The sequence below is a fragment of the Bombus pascuorum genome, chromosome 12, assembly GCF_905332965.1.
Source record: "Bombus pascuorum chromosome 12, iyBomPasc1.1, whole genome shotgun sequence".
NCBI classification, from domain to species: Eukaryota; Metazoa; Arthropoda; class Insecta; order Hymenoptera; family Apidae; genus Bombus; species Bombus pascuorum.
In genome coordinates this window covers 1,291,279-1,311,476 of record NC_083499.1, presented here as the reverse complement: position 1 = coordinate 1,311,476, position 20,198 = coordinate 1,291,279, and the positions used below count along the sequence as shown (strand labels likewise).

At 34.2% G+C, this 20,198-nt stretch overlaps 1 protein-coding gene and 1 long non-coding RNA gene across 2 annotated transcripts in view; one reads left to right on the top strand and one right to left on the bottom strand.

Annotated features, from left to right (window-relative positions):
• Positions 1–20,198, top strand: part of LOC132912417 (uncharacterized) — a 104,232-nt gene that overhangs the window by 58,132 nt on the left and 25,902 nt on the right. The gene's annotated exons all lie outside the window — the stretch shown is intronic.
• On the bottom strand, positions 8,379–13,300 carry LOC132912560 (uncharacterized). Its single transcript, XM_060970058.1, has 3 exons — positions 12,827–13,300; positions 10,657–11,329; positions 8,379–10,124 (listed from the first exon to the last, which is right to left on the bottom strand). Exons 1-3 carry the CDS (start codon positions 13,059–13,061, stop codon positions 9,692–9,694), a joined length of 1,341 nt encoding a protein of 446 aa, XP_060826041.1. The 5' UTR covers positions 13,062–13,300; the 3' UTR covers positions 8,379–9,691.

Sequence of the window (20,198 nt, the reverse complement as noted above, 5' to 3'; positions counted from 1 at the left end):
TACTAATATATTATGATTTTAATGCAACGATAAATCCGTTACTCGATATATCGCAAGATTTTTTTTTTAATACTTCAATTGAATCTATAAATGTCAACGTTTAACCGACATGGCAAAGTAAGATTATTTGGACCATCTAAGTTACAATCTCTTAAAAGTCAATCTTGAACTTTGCATAGAATAACCGAACTTGTATATTACGAGCAGGCTGCAGATCTTTATGCAAATTTATATTCTTCAGAATCTTTCACTTTTCGAGAAGTTACTTTTTAAGAACATTTCGTTTTTTTTTTAAGAAGTCTTTCGCTAGGTCAGAAAAATTTCACGTAATGCAATATTAAATCATTCAAAAGTATTGAACTTAAATAAAAATTAAAAAAAGATGATGAGTATCGTTTGGTAAATTTGTGGTATTTTTATTTAACCCAAGAAATTAGATCGTGTTATTTTAGTCTTCCCGCTCTTCTTACTGGCAATTCGACGGTATCAATCTTCATTAAGACGTTAAGTCTACCAGGGAAAGAGGAGACGATATTAGAAACGAAGGGTCGATCGATGTTATCACGAGTCAGGCTTATTGGTATCAATCCAAAAACTGTTTGAAATAAGAACGTTCTTCCTATTCCGGAGTTTTCTCTTCTTTCACTCGTTTATCTTCGGATATCGTCTCGCTCTGTGCAAATGTCAAGGCTCTTATATTGAAACTTAATTATCCGATGGACGTATTGAATTTCCGTATCGTGTCTCCAATATTTCCGTCATGATCCACCACCCGAAACCTTCAGTAGAGAGCTCGTCGATCAACGTTTTGTTCGTACTTCAATTCATTCAGGTTTTTAATTCTGATGTCATTGGAAAGTCTACTTTAATCACTGTGATAAATTGACAAAATTGATATGACATGATCGTAATCGTTGGTGTTCTAAATAAATGTCAGACGAAATCATGTTATATTCGTAAAAAATACGCGTAGACATTTAATTTGCAATCTCTACATTTTTCAATCGAAATCAGTCACACGTATCAATGAAGATTTTCGAGTTATCGAGTTTGTTGAAACTTCAAACAGTAATAGATTTCGTCACTTCTTTAATGAAAATACTTCATTATAGGATCTAATATTTGTTTTTTTAAGATATTTATGATTATTCCATAATTCTAATTTGTAAATTTTTATAGTAATTTTAAAAAATTTTCAATTATGCATTTTGGGAAGATTTAGATGTTTTTTGATAAAGTATATCGTACAATTGTTAAAATATTAGCACAATAATTTGTTATATAATAAAATTAGTAAACTGACTAATTGTCAGTTATTTTGACAAAATTTTATTAATAATATTGATTAATCTGTACAAAAGATCCTGGTCATTTAATTAAGAAGAATGTGAGTACATATTAGATATCTGAATAATGAAAATTTTAGATAATCCTGGAATAACAGAAGAAGTCACATCATATTGCTTACATTGACGTGGGACCAAAATATCAGAACACCATAATACGAAGGTCATCTTCTATTGAAATCGAGTCTTCCTGCGTAGGCGGAACTCCCTGTCTTATACTTATGTGTACGTCATTTTGTTTACTAGTCGCTGCCACCCTTAATCTCAGTTCGGTAGAGTTCACAGCGCTGCTTCAATGCGCGCAAACTTTTTCATAAAGAAATTAGACACGCTAGATAAGGATAGCCTAGCCGATTTATTAATAGAGGAAAGATTTACTATACTCGAGATTGCCTGGAACATTTTTGAACGTTGAATGAATAAAACATATCTCCGTTTACTGCGTATGATATTATAGAAAAATCATTTAACGTAAAGATTATATTGAAACTATATTTTAAGCAATTGAAAAAATTTGTGAATAAACACTATGTATTTGAAACTAGAATTTCCAAAAAATTAAAAAACTTGTGAATCTTTTATGTATTAGTAATAATTTCACATTGACAAGAAATCTATGAGAAAAGTGATTCTTTGAAAATATATCTCGAAAGTTTACTTACAGAATTAATTTAATATTAATGAGTAGACTGTGAAATTTTATACATCAATGGAAAAGTTAAACATGAAAAAATACACATAATACATGGAATACGTATATGTATAAAATATTCGAAGTATAATACTTTTTATGATATTTTCCAGCTTTAACTGTATTCATGATAATATTATAAATTTATATAAACATTCACGGTGTAATAATGATCTTTCATGGGAAGATTTCATTTATCGGCGAAGGAATCCTAATTGAACCACTTTGATCCTGTAATAGTTTTCTTCCTAATCCTGAATATGACTAATCACGAGTGTTTACTACAGGAATGACGTAGAAATCTCTGATCCATATAGATACGCACACACAATTAGAATGGTATCTCGTTGTTATATCGTAATTGAACAACCCACTTACGTGGATGATGACCTATTTAAATCTATAAATGGGTTTACGTCAGAAAGTCGATTAAATTGAAGAAGTCAAACATACAGGAGTTGAGGTAATTTGTGGTAGGAATTTCTATAGAAATTGGCGTACCGAGATATTGATCATTCTGGAACGTATATAGAAGAATACAATGAGATGAATTCAACGGCAATCTACATAGAAACATTGAAATATATTTAGATGTTTCCTCCGGGTCCGGATTTCAAATTTATCTTTGTTTAACTTTAATTAGTTATAAATAACTTCACTATTAATCAACTTTAAAATATTATTAATAATATCAAAATTTAAAACACTATTAATCCTGTTGTCTTTTGGATCATTTTTAAATCGTTACTGCGTGATATGTGTCATTTCTCGTTTCAATTGTATGCTAGAATTTTATTAAAACACTTAAAAATCTTTTCCTCGATTGGAACTAAAGTGAAACCGATACATAAAAAAGTAGTTAATAGTTACTACTCTTAATGTTAACTTTAAGATATTATTCTTCCATTAAAATGTGGACATAGATAAAAATAATAACAAGTCTATAGTAGAAAGCATGATTGATTCACCGATCGATAGCAGCCCACGAGAAAAAGAGAGAGAGAGAGAGAGAAATTCTGATAACTGTATCTCTACAATAACCAAGACCATCTACATATTAAAATAGGTCATCTTACGTAATAGAAACATAAATATTGGCGAATTCAACCAAAAACGTCTCAACGTTATTTTTGATTCAAAACTCTCCGGCACCTCTTTCAGCTTCGTTCGAAGCAAATTATTTTCCTTCCGATGCAAAATATTCATTGGAATATCCCAGTTTTTAGCCAAATACAGTCCAAGTTGAAATAGAAGGAACGTAATCAATTTACGAGGTATAATCTATCGGAAGTCCCTGTACGCATCTATCGGTCCCGTGAACGTATCAAGAATTAATTTCAACGAGGCAGTCTGTCGATCAAACCTATCGCACGGGAAGCTGACGCAATTATCACGAGACGTGTTCGAACGATTAGGAAAGCCCCGAAAATTGAACAACCAGCCACGTGACAACGTGGCCGGGATCCGTGTTCGCCTACACGGGGATCGGTGATCCGCAATTAGGCGGAGGACACCACGATACGGGCTTGATTATCATCATCGATCGACTCGTCATAACATGTACGTCGAGTACAGTTAAGCAGTTGTATTAACGTCAACTGTCGCGTTAAATGTACTCGTTCCTGTCCCTGGTACTTCTACTTGAAAATAATATTGTAAGGATCTTTTTCCAGTTTTCTGAAATTTTCTACGTAAGCAAATGGAAGAGAACTTTATACAATTATAAAATCTAGGCGAAAAAAAAAGGTATTAGATCGATTCTTAAAATTACATTTCATTCCATAATATCATAGAATCAGAATTCAATTAAAAAGCTTCCGAATGAAATATCTCTTAACAAGTCGACGTTTTTCTAGAACGAACGAAACGATAATGGATATATTCGATACTTTTCCTGTCAACATTTGAAGAACAGGATTTTTTAGTGGATAAATTTCATGGGTGGAAGCTCCTTTTATTAGAAACTCGTTGCCATTACCATCGAATGAGTAAGATTTGTATAAATTTAAAATTTAAAGTAGAAGGTGAACATATTGATGAATAATGCATATGAAAAATACACCGTTACTAAGGAGGAAACTTATCGATTCAGAAAAATTGAGGATTTATAATTTATAAGTAATCCTAAAGTATGATTTTAAAAATGCATTGTTTAAAATTCCAAACACAAACAATAATAGAAGATTAGAAGTATGTGTTTAAAATTACAATTTACCTGATGAAGAGTATATTTTTGGCAGCTTACGGAGTCAATGAGTAGCACCTTTTAGCGTGATGTCACGACATTGTTATCGAGCCACCATTTTTAGATACTGTGGTATCATGGACTGACAACACGCTACGTGAGAGATAAATTGTTATTACGGACTCTCCCTATTACACCAAAGTAACATATATGAAATTAATGAACTTTTACCAAATAATGAAATTATTGTATATATGAACGTATATGTGAACGTCTAACAAACAATAAAATTATTATACATATATATGAACGTGTATATGAATTTTTATCTTGAATTTTGAATATGGTATCATTATTACTCATTGCGGTCTGTAAAAAACTTATACAGAAGATATTATACAGAAAAAAAAGAATAGAGAACTTTTGAAGAAAAGAAGGTCTAATTTCAATTAAACTTTTCACTTTCGCTGCGAATTTTTTATACACTTCTCGATAATTAACTCTGTCAAATAACCTGTATTTTTGGCCGGTAAATTTTTGATCGACAACGTGATAAATAACAACGCCTTCCCCGTTCCATTATTTATGAGTGCTGATCCAAAAGCAACTTGAAATGAATCGATGATAAATAACGCACTAATAATAAACAGCTGATATAGATACAGTCTCATGTAACTAAGCTTGCTTGTGTTTATGTTAAATTCTAATTTATTGGAGCCTGATTCATAGCCTGTATTGAACAACGTGCACGGAATTCCAAGGATTCAGTACTGAATATCGGGATTAAGCGAAATTATATCCTTGGAGAGTAAGGCATGATCTTCCATATAATTTAATAAAATATCTATCTCGTTAAACGTATTACATAGATAATTAACCGTAGTACATAGATAATTAAGAAAGAAATATCATTTTTTTTTCCTGACCGTCACGCTAACAGGAAAGAACATAAGAACGTAATTTTAAGGTAATACCACCTTACATTAATTAAAATGTTAACACTCTCGTGTTTTATAGCTGATAATTTTTAATATCTTTCTATTTTAACCTTCAATTTAAAACTAATCTTTATAACGCAGCATAATCCGTTACAAAATTTGTTATCCCACCAGGCTATCTAATAAACTTTCCAGGAACTTTTCTGTCATAAGTTACACCTTTGCCTTCGCTTCTATCTAAAACGGATATTCGTGTAATCTTTGAATATTTCTTGAGTATCTTCTAATTATTCAAAACAAATAATCACATCATTCCATTATCATGCGTAAGCGTATATTGACGTCAAATAAATTGCATCAAAGCGCGTTTTGGATCGATGAACCCGATCAAACAACAAAAACATAAAAAAGAATAATATTTCTCGAAAATTCTTTACTACCATGCCGTAGGACCGAAATGAAATAAAATTATTAAAAAACATATCCTTTTGAATTAAACCCTTTTCTAATATTTTATACGATTTCGTAAATATTCAGGATGATATACAGATTTCTTCGAAAGAGTGTTTGCTTTGCTATTCTCTTAATTTATCGTATTGTTCTTGAAATTTATAAATAATTTCTACAAATATTTGCGTCCTTATCACTTATGAATGTAAAATTGTGATAGGTTAATCGTTTTCTTAATAATATCAATTTTTAATATCAATTTCTATTAGCATTATATTTTTAACATCCATTGATTTAATGCCAATTTATATGCATATTTGATAATAAATATATCTTGTATTAAATCAGGAAATATCCTAATACTTATGGTTAAGTGTGTAACTTCTCCTCAGTAACGAATTCTTCGTCCGAGAAATTTCTTACAAATCTTCCAAGTTCCTCTTTCGTTTCTTTTTCTTTGAAAAAACACAACGAATGGACAGGTGGAAAATTGATGAGCGAATCTAGTTGTAAGAACGAAGGTAAGGGAGCGTATGAACGATCGATTACCGCCTTTTCTCCTTTCGTATTTTCGTTTCAACCTCGAAAACGATTCGTTAGGCTGTCCGGCTCTCCAAAAGAATCTATTGCTGGACAGATCTAACCGAGGAGTCATGGTCGATTGATATTCTTCTTCGTGAATCGTGCGGGGGTGGATTGAATAATCCTTTTACTGCCTCGTAAACAAGTTTCCTCGACTGGTTTCTCGAAGTCTATCAAACATGACGTTGTTAAAATGTTGTCCACGTAATATCAATAACGAAATCATTTTTTGTTTCCGCAAACAAAATCATCCTCTAATGTAAAATCCGTGGAAATTGTTTTGTATGAATTAGAATCAAGTAACAATCGTTAAAGGTTTTAACAATTTAACAATTCAGGTCTAATTGTTTTTAACTTTCCTTACATTCTTTAAATGTCCTAATATCTCTGAACGACTATCTATCCAACAGTCGAAGAAATAAAAAAAAAGTTAACGCTTTCAAGTTTGATGCCACTAACGTGTTGTCAAGTGCAGGCCAGATGTCAGTGTCCGGTGACATCATACATTGAAGTTACGAACAAGCCCATTCTTTACGTAAAATTTACGAATTTGAAATTTTTTACCACCGATAACATAATGAAGCAACAGTGAAATAAAACACCGATTACTAAACACCGGTTAAAGTGACTAGTAAATTTCTATAGACAGCAAAGGAGAAAAACAAGCGAACTATACATACATGGAGGAGGTCATGCTCGTCTGGTGTTCGCCGTTGCAAAACATACCAGCTAACGATAATTACGCGGAAAGGGGAAAAAACGTTGATGTTTTGCTATCGGAGAATCGACATTGCGTGAACGGTACCGAGAGAGAGATCATTGCGATAGAAAACACGAGTTCTTGTTAACACTCGTTCTTCTCGCAACGGCCACGCTAATCGTTCCGTCGATCCCTCGTAAACCGTGTTGACTTTGTTGATTAAGTGAATTTCTCCGCTCTTCGACGAGCCTTCTGTGCAACAACCAAGCTCAAGGTCCCGCCACGATAGATCGCAATTAATTCCTTACCATGCATTAGGTGCTGAGGTCTTCCTTGAACTTCTAGATGTACTTTTACGATCGATAAAGAAGGATGAAAGAAGATCCATCTGGTAGCTTGTGACGCAAGTCGAATCGGCTCGATAAATATTCGAAGACAAATGTGGAAGAAATATATTGCAGTTCGCTCGCAATGGAATGATTTGATAAGCAGTGAGTACCTTAGATAAGAAATAAGGGAGCTTAGGAAAGTTGTGGCTGATTAGACGGACAAGTAAATCTAAGGATTATGGAAGATACGAAGGATTCCGTGGAATGTTAACATCGCGAAGAATTCGGAAAATCTGGGGTGATCAAAAGGTTTTAGAGATTTCGAAGGTTAAAGAATACCGTAGATTCGAGAATTCGATGATATTCGAGGGCTTCGAAAGGATTGAGGATATTGAAAAGCACTGAAAGCTGCAAAGAATTCAGGAATATTTAAAATTTCAAAGAATTCGAAGGGTCGAAAAGAGTTCAAAGGTTTTAAAAGAGAATGTCGAAAAATATTAATGCATTTAAAAGATCAAAGGATAATCCCACTGGTTTTGAATAATTAGGAGATTTAAAATTTTAAAAAGTTTTCGATAGTTTCAAAGTATTTCAGTAGTAGCAAGAGAACCGAATATCAACACGAGAAACTAAAATTACTCTGTTATCACAATCTTTTTGTAGTTTATTATAAATGAAAAACTTAATGAAATTGCGGTGTAAGTGCGATTTTTTAAAACTTTTAAAACTAGATAAGTATAAGATAAGATCCGTATCTAGGGACTTTTAAGATTATGATATGTAGATTTCTGTATCAGAATTTAACTTCAGCTACTTTCCTTAAATTAAAGATTCTATCTTTGAGATTTTATCAAATATCGGTTGATCATAACATCAACACTGCGGAATCTACAGCATTGTTACTATTTTACTATCCCTTATAATTTTATTCTAGGTCATAAAAACATATACATGTAGGGTGGCAAATTGGAATTTATATTATAAATATTATACTTTTCTTATAACTTTTGTACTTTAAATTATGTCTTTTGTAAAGATACAGTAATATTTCAAAAAGAATGTTTATTATTAGTGAAAGTCTTATTTTTAAAAAGATAGACGTATTAACCGACTTCATATATTCCAATGAAATAAAGAATTTCACTATCTCGGGCCATTTTTACGGCGATGCATCGTGATTTCAAAGGAGTATTATCTCTAAACAAAAAGAAATATCGAGCTGATTTGAGCCTGAAGAAAAGAAAGATGAAAGGAAAAGAAAAGAATCTTAAGGAAAGACTTTGTATTTTGCGAAGAATTAACATTAACGGTAAATCAGAATGAAAGATTCACCTTACTTTTCTTAAGAATAAAAAGATTTTATCAATTCAACTCTAGACAGTCTTTAAAGAATTCTAAAGACTTCTAATGGTCAAATAGATTAATTACCAATTAAATGGTAAAAAATACAATATAACAACATACAAAGAAAAGATTGACCTTGCTTTTCTTAAAAATAAGATATGTTTCTAGGTATATTTACTTTACCACTGTCTCTAAAAAATTTATCTTAGTCCCACACTGTTTAAGTTCTATACTACCTGCTTTTTATTAATCAATTTAGTATACATTTCAATTGCTAATAAATCAATGAAAAATACAATGCAACATGGCAGAAAATTTCACGAATCAAGGTATTTTTGTAGAGGAAAACATAGGTTCCATTACGTTGAGTTTCGCGTGCACGTGTTGCAAAATAAATGGACCGTCTTGGCAAAGAAACAAAACGAATCAGCTCCGTACGAACGAGTTGGAGAGAATACTCCTAAACAATGATGTTGAACGATTTGTCGTGCAACGGTGCACGGAACAATTTGGAAAATCAGATTTATTGGTGAATGGTGCTCGTCGACAACATGCGCGATGTTTTCCCTTTCGTTCGATAAATTTGTCCCGCAACATTGCTTCACAACCAAGCACAAATACTAAACTCAATGAAATGCATTTTATGATAATGTATCTTACAGATTGTGTAATATCGAAGAATTATTGTTCCGCGGGAACGAAGAAACGTGACGCAACATTCTGTGAACCTTCAAAAACTCGTTTCAAGGACAATTTGATATATGCAAACCGGTGGAATATTTCACGAAAGCCTTCAAAATATATAGCGTCACGTTTTACGTCATACTTAATGAAAGGATCGGGTGCAATAACAGGAAACCAAACACTCTCAAAGAAGTAAAACAAGGATTTGTCGCGTTCTTACGCAAACAGACATATTTGTACTTCCTGCTTCGGACTTGTCTCGCTTCTATATATATCATAAAGTAGTTTATCACGCTCATTTCTGCGCCACTTATTCGTACTTAACATTGAGTATAATAATAGAAATAATTATGTTAACTATATTGATATCAAATGACTGATCTTTCATCAATATAATTAATCAAAGATTCAACTAATAAAATTAAAAATCGAGCAATGAATACTATAACGAATCTCTCAGAATACGAGCCACTAATAATTCGATGAGGAATATTAAACAACCAATACCCTGACATACGAAGCATATCTCAAAAATCGGACGGAGATGCTTCATAGTCAAAATTTCATCCGAATCTTGATTAAAAACGATTTGCTGGTCTTCCTCGATCATCAATCGACTACTGAGTTTCTTTATCATCCCTGTTTCTCGATACTTTGTAATGAGTCGTCGAAGAAGCCTTCGATACATGTATCCTCTTCTTGCAAAGAAGAAAACTGGGAATCTGAAAATTGGTTTTGGTAGTGTGTACATCCGAAGACTTCTGTTATTCCTGTAATCCCAGTTCATCCTGTCAACGGTGAAATGTTGCAACACGGCGAATCCATTCTTCTTGAATATACTATCAAGTGCTTCTTCGGGTCCAAGTACTTCGTATCTGTTACGAAAATATTTTTAGTATGTTTATTGGTATGACACGAAACGCAAAACATTAACAATTGCTTTTTATTCAACATGCTAGAAACATTGGTAATATCCCAAAAATTATTTAAATTTTCCGAAAGCTTAGAACAATATCTATTAGAGCGAGTAGAACAACCTAAAACAATAAAATCTTGCACCTACATAACTCTTCAATCCATTTCGTCTACAAAATATAAAAAAGATATTATTCACCTACTAAAGGAATCAGATAAAATCAAGTTAAACGATATCGGAAATTGCAAAATTCGCTCGATAAATGAATGAAACTCTCAAAAGTCTTTTACGCGACAATAAATCTGTTGTAGAGCCGAGAATCTCGTTTCACGAATAGTATCCATCATCCAATTCCCAGTATTCGTTGTACCAGACACGCAATAAAAGAGGAATCCAGTTGAAACGCACTTCGAATCGAAGAGCTTCCACGAGAATTGACTAGAACGAAATAGAGAGAGGAATTGGAAATTTACCGTGACCGGTAAGATTACCTTTTATACAAATCTATGATGAACTGATCGTCGGAATTGTTGAAATAGGAGCGTACGACGCCTGGTCCGCTGAGTGGTTGACCAGAGTCACGTACTTGCTCGAGATTCTGCAGCAGATCCTCAGTGTCGACTTGAGCCAGCGAGCTGGTAAACGTGCTATTATAAGTGATGCTCAAATAAAGGGAGAAGATTATCCACAAAAGCAGCACCAGACGCAAACCAATGTTTCTTGGCAACGTGATGCTTTGAGACAACGAGATCGCCCAAATATGTGCAAATTTCACCTGTTCTTTGATCAAACCCATGCTCGACAATTTTCTCAACACAATCAATAGGAAAGTGTAAACAATGAATACAAAGAACACGATGATCCAGACGAAATAATGAAACGGCATTACTAGCTTTAAAATGTCGTTCTCGATGGTTCTAATGCGAACCAAACTGGCGAGCACCATATCACGGAACATATACCAGCAGATGACTTCAACGTTGTCTAAGATTTGTAGATCTTCGGGTTTCGGCCCTGCTATCATGTCTATGTCACGATTCATGAGCTTTTCGAAGGCATCGGGCCAAGGTATGTTTATTTCTGTGCTGGAGTCGACGGTCAGGTTGTATTGTTTCCCGAAGTCTTCGATGAGGAGAGCGCCCACTGCTTGCAGTGTTTCGTTACCTGTTGTGGCAATTTAGTGATATATTATTTATAATTGAAATGGAAAACGATAGACATTTATAGAATATTTAAATGTGCCAAAGTATATAGAATACTTGATATACAAAAATATCTCAAATGTTTAAAGCGAAATACTCATAATATTTAGAGGGTGAAATAAATTTCTATTTAGATCGTATTTCTTTCACTGTTCAGGGAAAAAGAATTTGCATAAACATATCTGTAAGCTAATAACAGGTAAAAGAAGCATAATTGAACAGAATACTCAGAGAAGGTTGGCTTCATTTATAAGACCAATATTATTAAGCCAAATTCAATTAATATTCAGGTAATTCAGGTACCAATTAATCTTGCTAATCTGATCAACGCTAATCTGATACTACATCGCTTTCCAACATGTGACACGGTCCTATCAATAAAATTTTAATTAAAAGGTTCGTTAATCTGACGAAATGTGGCTACTGATGTCATGAATTGTCAATCAGTATCACTGCGAAATAAAAGATTTCGTTTTAATGATGTTTTACGTGTACCTTTTTCTTTACAAATTTTCGAAATTTTGCTATAAATTTTCTATTCTCTATTCTTCCACTTCATTGGACACGAGTGTAATGGATGTTGAAAGCGTATGTGATTGAAAAACGATCGCTGCAAGGTCGCTTCCTTGGCAATGAAACCAACAGCTTTGTTGCGAGCTAGCAACAACGAAGCATATACTCGTTTAAGTGATTTATCACGATGCTCGAGAAATTCAGAGCGAAATACGTCAATTATTTCGCGAAATACCGGACTATTAAATATTTATCGCGGTGACTTCTAGCGGCGAAGTAATTACATTGTTTAACGCTTCCGATGACAGAGAAAGACAGCGATAAGTGAATTTTAATATTTTAATATTCCCAAGGCTATTGATTGCAGTTTATGATATTTTTAGTGCGGAGATTACTGCGCAGTTCATATGAATTATTATAATAATTATTACCGTGTAATGTATAAAATAGCAATATTATTGTTACTTCACTTTTTGTTTATACTCTTAAAACATGTATTAAAAGCGAAGTGGTTTTTACGATGATTTCCAATCTCTAAGATGATTTTTATATTGTTCTTTACCTTCTGCAGTTAATTCTTTTAACAAAATCTCAAATGCATTGAGACCACTATTTCCAACATTTCACTCCCTTTTCTAAAATAACTGTCTTCTTAATATCATTTCTCAACATTTCTAACAATTTCTCTCATTATAGCAAGCATTCCACCAAGCATCATTTCAAACACAAACTAAAAATAGCAGCTTTAATGCAAATGACTTGACAAATCTGAAACTCAACAGAATTTATTTTCCTCTCAACCGCTTCAAAAATATCCACGCTGTGCGATAGTTACTTCTATATCTCTCACGCTCCCCCGTGCCCAAGTAAAACTCCACATTCCATTGAACTCTCCAAACAGTGTCCCTAGTGTGCGTGTCCAGACTAGCAAACACAGTTTGCTCACGTTTCAGTTTGAGCGTGTCCTCTTTGCGCCAGAAGCTCACTGTCGCATCCGTGACTATCGCGTATTTCATGATGCAGCCACCGAGCGGGCAAAATCGACGGGAATCCGCGGCGAACGCCGGAATCTGATCCACATCGTTCGTGACCGACGTACAGGATCCTACGGATCTCGATGTAATCTCGTCTCCCGTTGCGCTTGCACGAATAATCGTACTTGTGGCCGTGTCATCGAACATCAGAAATGCCACGTCCCGATAGCCGGCGTTCAACAAATCTCTCGCGAATAAATGCACCTCTTCCTTCACGCTCCTCGTAACGAACAGATATTGTAGCGTGCGTAGATTCTTTTTTCCATACAGAAATATTCTGCGCGAATTAATAAATTTACCGTGTTCGATCACGATATAACCTTGTATGCGTTCATTTTTTACTAACGCGGCACGATCGACGACCAGAGTTGGTGCGTTTTCCACGCAGACTTTCGAGATCGCGTCCTCGAGATAGGTGGCAGGCGCGACGTACAGCACATCGATTCGTCTCTCGGGATTGAACAAACGCTTCGCCGTCAGACTCGTGCAGGAAACGATGGCTTCAACGTTAGTGAAATTTCTCGCCTGAAAGAACCGATATTTGCCCTGCACGGCTGAGATAGCACTTGCTATCAACGTGACATACACTAGACCGATATACATGGAGGACTGTTCTTTACATCTTCTTGATGGAAGCAAGACTAGAAGGATAACTTGAAAATGAGAAACGATGTGAGCGCGTAAAGATATATATGGGAAGAGATTTTATCTGAAGACGACCTTGTCGTTGTTCGAAGTTTCGATTATGAAATTGACGCAAATTGTTTCGAAAGTGTATTCTCTTGGTTATTCGAGGTTGTGGATTTTCGTTTCGCGTGATACGTTCGTTCGCTGTCACTGAAATCATGAGAAATGGCCGGTGTTCAGTTAGAAAATTGCGGAAGAAAATTGGAAAATGAGAATGGTTGAAGGTTGATGTTAAAATTTAATAACTCAGAGCAAGGATTTTTACGATCTGGCAGGAATTTCATAGAAATTTCAGCGACGTGATATTACGCTTTCGAAGATTTTGTCTCTGAAGTACCTTACGCAACGTGTTGTTTGATATAAAATGGAATGTATCGATTATTCTGACTCGATTGGTCAAAGATATTAAATACAACAGAGTATTCTGAGATTTCAGTTCTACAGCCTACGATAGCATTTTAAATCGAAGTAGTTTAGCATTCTTTGAAATCTTTTTAACTCTGACATTCGATTCTTTAACATTTTATTTCTGATATTAGAAAATGATAACGAGTATAATGGCGAAGGAAGTGTATATTCGATACTACGTTCATTCAAGCTTAAATTCGGCGATAACTATACCGTAACATGTAAATACTGTACGTGAAAGCGGATATCAAAGATATTTCAAGGAAGATTTCGATTTTAAAAAGTAGTCACGTAACAGTTGCTGGGAAACTTCGAAAACTAGAATCGAGAATTTTACAAATAAAGGAAAGAAAAATAAAGAGAACAAAAATATCTTAGACCACTATAGAATATTCGGACGATTGAAATCATTTTATTTATGTTTTATTGAGAAACATGCATAATTCTTCCTTACATCTAATAACAAATACATATTCTTAATTAAAGATATTATTGATTAATCGATATCTGCATCTCGGTTTCTCTTTATCAATTTTTATTATATTAAAACACTTTTCCTTAAGTAATTTATATAATTTACGTAATGAATCGTTAATATGTTTCAACTCGAGCAATCAGCGGCGAAATATCAGAAAAAGAAATCACCATAGTTACATGTAGCTATCCGTACCATTTGTTTTTCGACATACCGCTTCTGAATAGCATCCATTTAAGTCTGCGGTTGTATCGCGTGCACGCGTGCAATTCCGTGAGAAGCGCGAAATAGCTGCACGTGTCGAATGTGAACCAACGGCATAAACGTCGAACTCCGTTTAAAATGAGAATCGTCCGTGACCCCGAGAATGTTGCAGAATTTGCACGATCCCGGGTACAAGTGCAAGGTCAAGTGCAGTGGGCAACCTGCCAACCATGCAACGTAACCGTCGACTTCCTGGTCTGTTCAAAGCGTTGAAAAATTGTCTGTTCGATCGCGATCCAACTCGAAAACCATTTCAGAGCTGGAAGTCAAACTCCACTCATGAAACGTTTAACATCAAGTGATTCAGTAGATATATGTAGGGTGAACAGGAAAAAACTACCACCTGAAAAAGTCATTATTTATCGAGTTTATCAAAAAAATATTTGAGGTGAAATCTATTATATTTAAATGGCTTGGACAGGTGGGGATATTTTGACTTTTTAATATCATATTTTGTAAAATATTAAGAAAACCTTTAATTTTTTAAACAGTACCATACGTTTTTTATAATATTAATCAATCTAGCTGGATATTCTTCGCAAAAAAGTATGAACCTATTTTTTTTAGTTTATTTTGTTTTTTTTTTTTACAATTTGTCCTGAAGGACATTTGGTAAAGTGTTATATTTGATTGGTAAAAAAAAATAAAATAAAAATAAATATAGCATGTGGGTAGCTACCCCCAGCGGGGTGCCATCTTCGTGTTTGCTAGGTTATATCTTTTATGTTGAACCTATTTACACCAAAAAACTGTTAGTTTAGCTTTTAATTTAATTTATTAAATTTAACGTATAACACGAAAGACAGAGACAATACCTCTTTGCGTATTTTCTTATCTTTCGACCATAAATTTTGGTAAACTTAAAATAAAATATGTGCTAAAATAATCGTTCTTCAGTGTAAATAATATTGCACTGAATGTTATTGGGTATATTATAAAATTGGGTAATATTATAAAACATATGCGGTGCCATTTACAAATCTCTAGTTCATCTTAGTACTTAAAAAAATGTAAGGTATTAAAAAATTAAAATATTTTCATCTGATCAGGCTCCTTAAATACAACAAATTTCACTCCAAACATTTTCTAATAAAATCAATAGATAACGAGTTATTCCAGATGGTACTTTTTACTGACTTGCTCTGTACATAATATTGTGTTTGCCAGTTTACAAGTGTACACATAGGTATCGATAATTTTTTTCTAGATTCTCATTCTTATTGGATACAGCTTCCTTAATAAACTTTAACAGACCTCAACTTCGCTTGAAACTTGAAAGTGTTTTCAAGTAAATAAAGTAAATAACACTCGTATATTTTTGAATAAATAATGTAACCGGTCAAGAAGTTTCCAATTTTCATAACTGAAGAAACTTGTTGGATCTGAACGAGACTTAACGTGATTTATCGTTTCGTGTAATAATGAACCAACCATTCCCTTTGGTTTAGTTCAAATCTGGAGCTTTTTCTGATTGTTCACTATTTTTTTCTGGTAGTACGTGAGAAGTACACGAAGATGCAAGATTGACACATTCAAAGGTTTGATCATCATGTTAACCAAGCGAAGAGATGCGGGTTACTCTAGCATCAAACGCGTGAAGTGGCTACAAGTTCGAGAAGTACGTTCCTCGAGCTGTGAGGTATTGATCCACGGCAGTTCGAGCAAAAGTTCTTCGGGAGTTTGCAAGATTCTTTGCTGGCGTTTCTGCGCTACTGCATGTACGATTTCTCTTCCTCGTCGAGACGCTGCACGCTTAAAAGCTTCAGGTGTGGCACGAGTTGGTCAACTCTTCGAGCAAATTAGATATTCTTTTTACAAATGGATATATTTTATATAGGCGATACTCATTTTGCATTGACATCGTTATGTTAATTTAAAAACAAAATAGATAACTTAGTTTCTTAATTTTGTTTGTTGTGTGAAACTATAACATAAATAATCAGAAATTTCAACTTGAATTTAAAGAAATAATATTCGTAATTATCGCTGTTTTGTACTTTTCAATGTATAAAATATATCAGTATATTTAATTTTAACGGCTCGTATGATGATTGTTCAGAAGTGTGAATTGAACGTGATTACCTTTTCCCTTGGTTTATCATACATTCGGTCTGCAGATTGTATCGAGCTGTAAAAGTTCGCCCCTTTTATAGCTGCTCCAAAAATATCGAGTCAGTCAATTCAGTGAGATCACCGAGTTATCTGTCCTAGCCATCGCGGACACGCCCTTTTCCCAATATTTCTTTCAATAAAAACTTTCATTTTTGTCCAAACATGATGGACGAGGGATGCAGAAAGAGGGTCTAAAGGACAATTTAAAATCTCTACATAGGCCAGAATTCTATTTCTAGTTCTCCAGAACACATAACAATTTTTAAATCACAAAATAATGATAAATTATCAATTGAATTAGGGTCATTGTTGATTTAACTGTGAATTACTGTCAAAGAAATACTTTAAAATAAAATTAGTTTCGTAGAATATTTTATTCGCGTTTCATTAAAAATTATGGATTACATCAAAATGAAAATTTTGAAAAGTTCCTGAAAATGCAGCAAGCCTCGAAGATCGTGAACACTTTTTAAGGAAAATCTATAAACCCTAAACCTTCTCCCCCTGAAGAGATTGAAATTTACAAGTTTCGCCATACAACGCCCCGAGGAGATAACCGGTAATTCGCAGTGGCACTCATAAATTCAAGGAAAATTTAAAAAGTTCAGAAATAACGCGGTAGTCAAGCATGATATACTTTTTCCATTCCTGCTATTATTTTGATGTAAAATTCAGTACGTTTTATCTGTTACACGATTTCACGCATTTGTTGATAAGTCGAGACGTATAAATTGATTCCACGAGTAATATAAAGAAATTTATTTATTATTATATTTTTCTTATTATATTATTACAACCTTTTACTTCGTTTTAAGATATTCGTATTATGTATGAGATGATTCGAACAAATTTGCAAAAATCTTATTTAGCATGAAAATTTGAAGCAACGTTTCAAATAGTGAGTTGAGAAAATTAACTTGTCCATAAAAAAAAAGTAGTAAAAGTGTCACTTATCTTATTCTTTTCCTGCAGTCTTCATAGATGATTTAAATAACCAACGTCCAAAAAATGTTCGATCTCGTATGTGTGGTACACGACGAACAAAAAAAATGGAGGAGTCAGAAAATAGGCAACTATCATCAAGAAGTATCATAGTAGCTGCGTTAATCATACAAATCTTTCTCTACAATGGAGCGCGACGAACGACGGCTCGGTAATCGCATTAAACATGCGTCCTCGAGGTTAGCACGAGCGAATAATTAATGCCCGGTTCGTTCAACAGACATTTCTGTACACCTCTTCACGACGAGATCGATAATAATCGAAGCAAACCGGGCGATAGTGACCGCGGCCTTCTGGGAAATCTAGAAAACACCGACGAAGGAAACACATCCGCGTGTATCGAGGGTTCAAGGACGCCGACGCAGACGCCAGGCGTCATTCTGTCTCCACACGAGCGCTCAAGTTCGTCTCGAGCTTCTTGAATGGCGATCCATCGGGTCGCGTCCAAATCTCTTCTATTCCGAGATGATATGATAAAAAGAACTGAATGGATTTGTGTTCGCTAACTCGCTGAAATCGAATTTTTCATTCACGAACAGAATAGCTGCCACGAACAAATTTACTATTATTTGGTAGATGAGCAGTAAAATATACGGCCCGCTTATTTGTCAGATCGATTAACTTCACAAAAGGTAGAGATAATTGACAAAATTATATAAGATATCGATTCAGTATTTTGATATTAATATGTCGAAAATTTCGAAAAATAAGATTAACCACTTTGGCCTGTAAAAAGTGGAGTTAATCATTTCAGCCACTTGGCTTCATATGACAGCCTAATGTAAATAAAAAGCAGCGAAAATATGAGTTTCCTACAGATCAATACGAATACACGTGTCACGTATAGCGATTCAGGGTAACACGTTAATGCATAAACTTGAACGGATTATTCAAATTTTAAAAATTGCTGCGAAAGAGCGGGCGAGGAAATTCCGCTCTGACCTGCTTGCCTGGATCAGTCCTTTCTCGTACCTCTCGCATTCGAATGAGGATTAACATCTATATTTAAAACCTTCCTCCTTTTTCTCTGAAAAGGACAAGAATAAAAGAAGTAAGTAAAGATATCACTGTACAGGAATAGTATGATATAATCAATATCATCATGAAACTGCACGAGCCAAACGTGTAGCCAAGCATTATAGATAGAATTGTTAAAGTTTCACGTTTTATGTTTCTGTTTAGATGTGTGTGTTATAAGTTCGGACGCTGCGAGAATATGAGTAATAAAAGCAGAGAGAATAAGGAACATAAAAGGTATATTCTAAGGTCAAGTTTAGGTATAGGTTGTAAGACTAAATGTTAAGAGATGTTAAGCTCGATGGTTGAAAAAGTAGACCATGAATGTAAACCAAAATGGAAAGTAAATAAAATAATAGATTATAGATACGATATCGTGTCGTGTCTCAGAAATAAAAGAAATAAAACAAACTTTGATGATCACTATTATCTGAGGAGCAATCGGCTAGAAGAAAGCTGGAAAGTTAATGGTAGACTGGCGACGTAGAAAATCGACGTTTTGCATGTCGAGAAGGTTCAACGATCGTTGAAAGGACCTTGGTGGCCATCAAGGTGATATCAATACGGGTGATTCCCGTCGATCTGCAGGTGCGTGGCACACATTCGTGATTATGCCCATGAGGATTCGAATGAAAAGATTGTCATGCAAAAAAAGCACCTTGTGTGCAATTATAGACACGCTTTGCGTAAAAAGTTAACGTCTTTCTTTGTCTTTCTTTCTTTTTCTTATTCTACTTTTATTTCAATGATCGAGTGGGAAGAAATTGCAATCCTACGTTTGTGTGACGGTATATTAAATTAAAAATCGATTACGATGTCGCGATAAGGCGGTATCTGAAGTGACGATGCGTGAAAGTTCGCCGCGCAACAAGCGGAGTAATTAAAAGTTCTCACGGAGGCGGACAAGCGACGTTCATCTTCCTTTTGTTTCCGGTAACTGATTTCCGAGCAATTGATGAGACGATCAATGAGGTGATCACGACGTTGTTTGTTCTTTTAAGGTATTTTCAAGGGCTCAAATATCGATAGTTCATCGAAAACAAGATTTAATCATTTGCTTTACGATTTTTCTCAGTTATTGTGGTATACCTCGTTCTTTCAGGATCGAATTTTTCTAAACTCTAAGGGAATTTATTTTTACTAAATAAAATACAAAAAATATTTCCGTACTAAATAAGAGACTAAATATACTAAATAACACACCACAAATTCTGCGTGAAAATTTCGCAATAAATAAATTCCAGGAAGTTAATAGAATAATCTTTTTAACTTTAAAAATGTATGAGTCCCAAACACTAAATGATAACTTTCAACACGAA

Coding starts and splice junctions, on each gene's coding strand:
- LOC132912560 (XM_060970058.1), bottom strand. CDS start 13,061: ATGTTCGATGACACGGCCACAAGTACGATTATTCGTGCAAGCGCAACG. Junction 11,330..12,826: donor GGACACGCTCAAACTGAAAC/GTGAGCAAACTG, acceptor TTGCCACAACAG/GTAACGAAACACTGCAAGCA. Junction 10,125..10,656: donor ATCATAGATTTGTATAAAAG/GTAATCTTACCG, acceptor TTTTCGTAACAG/ATACGAAGTACTTGGACCCG.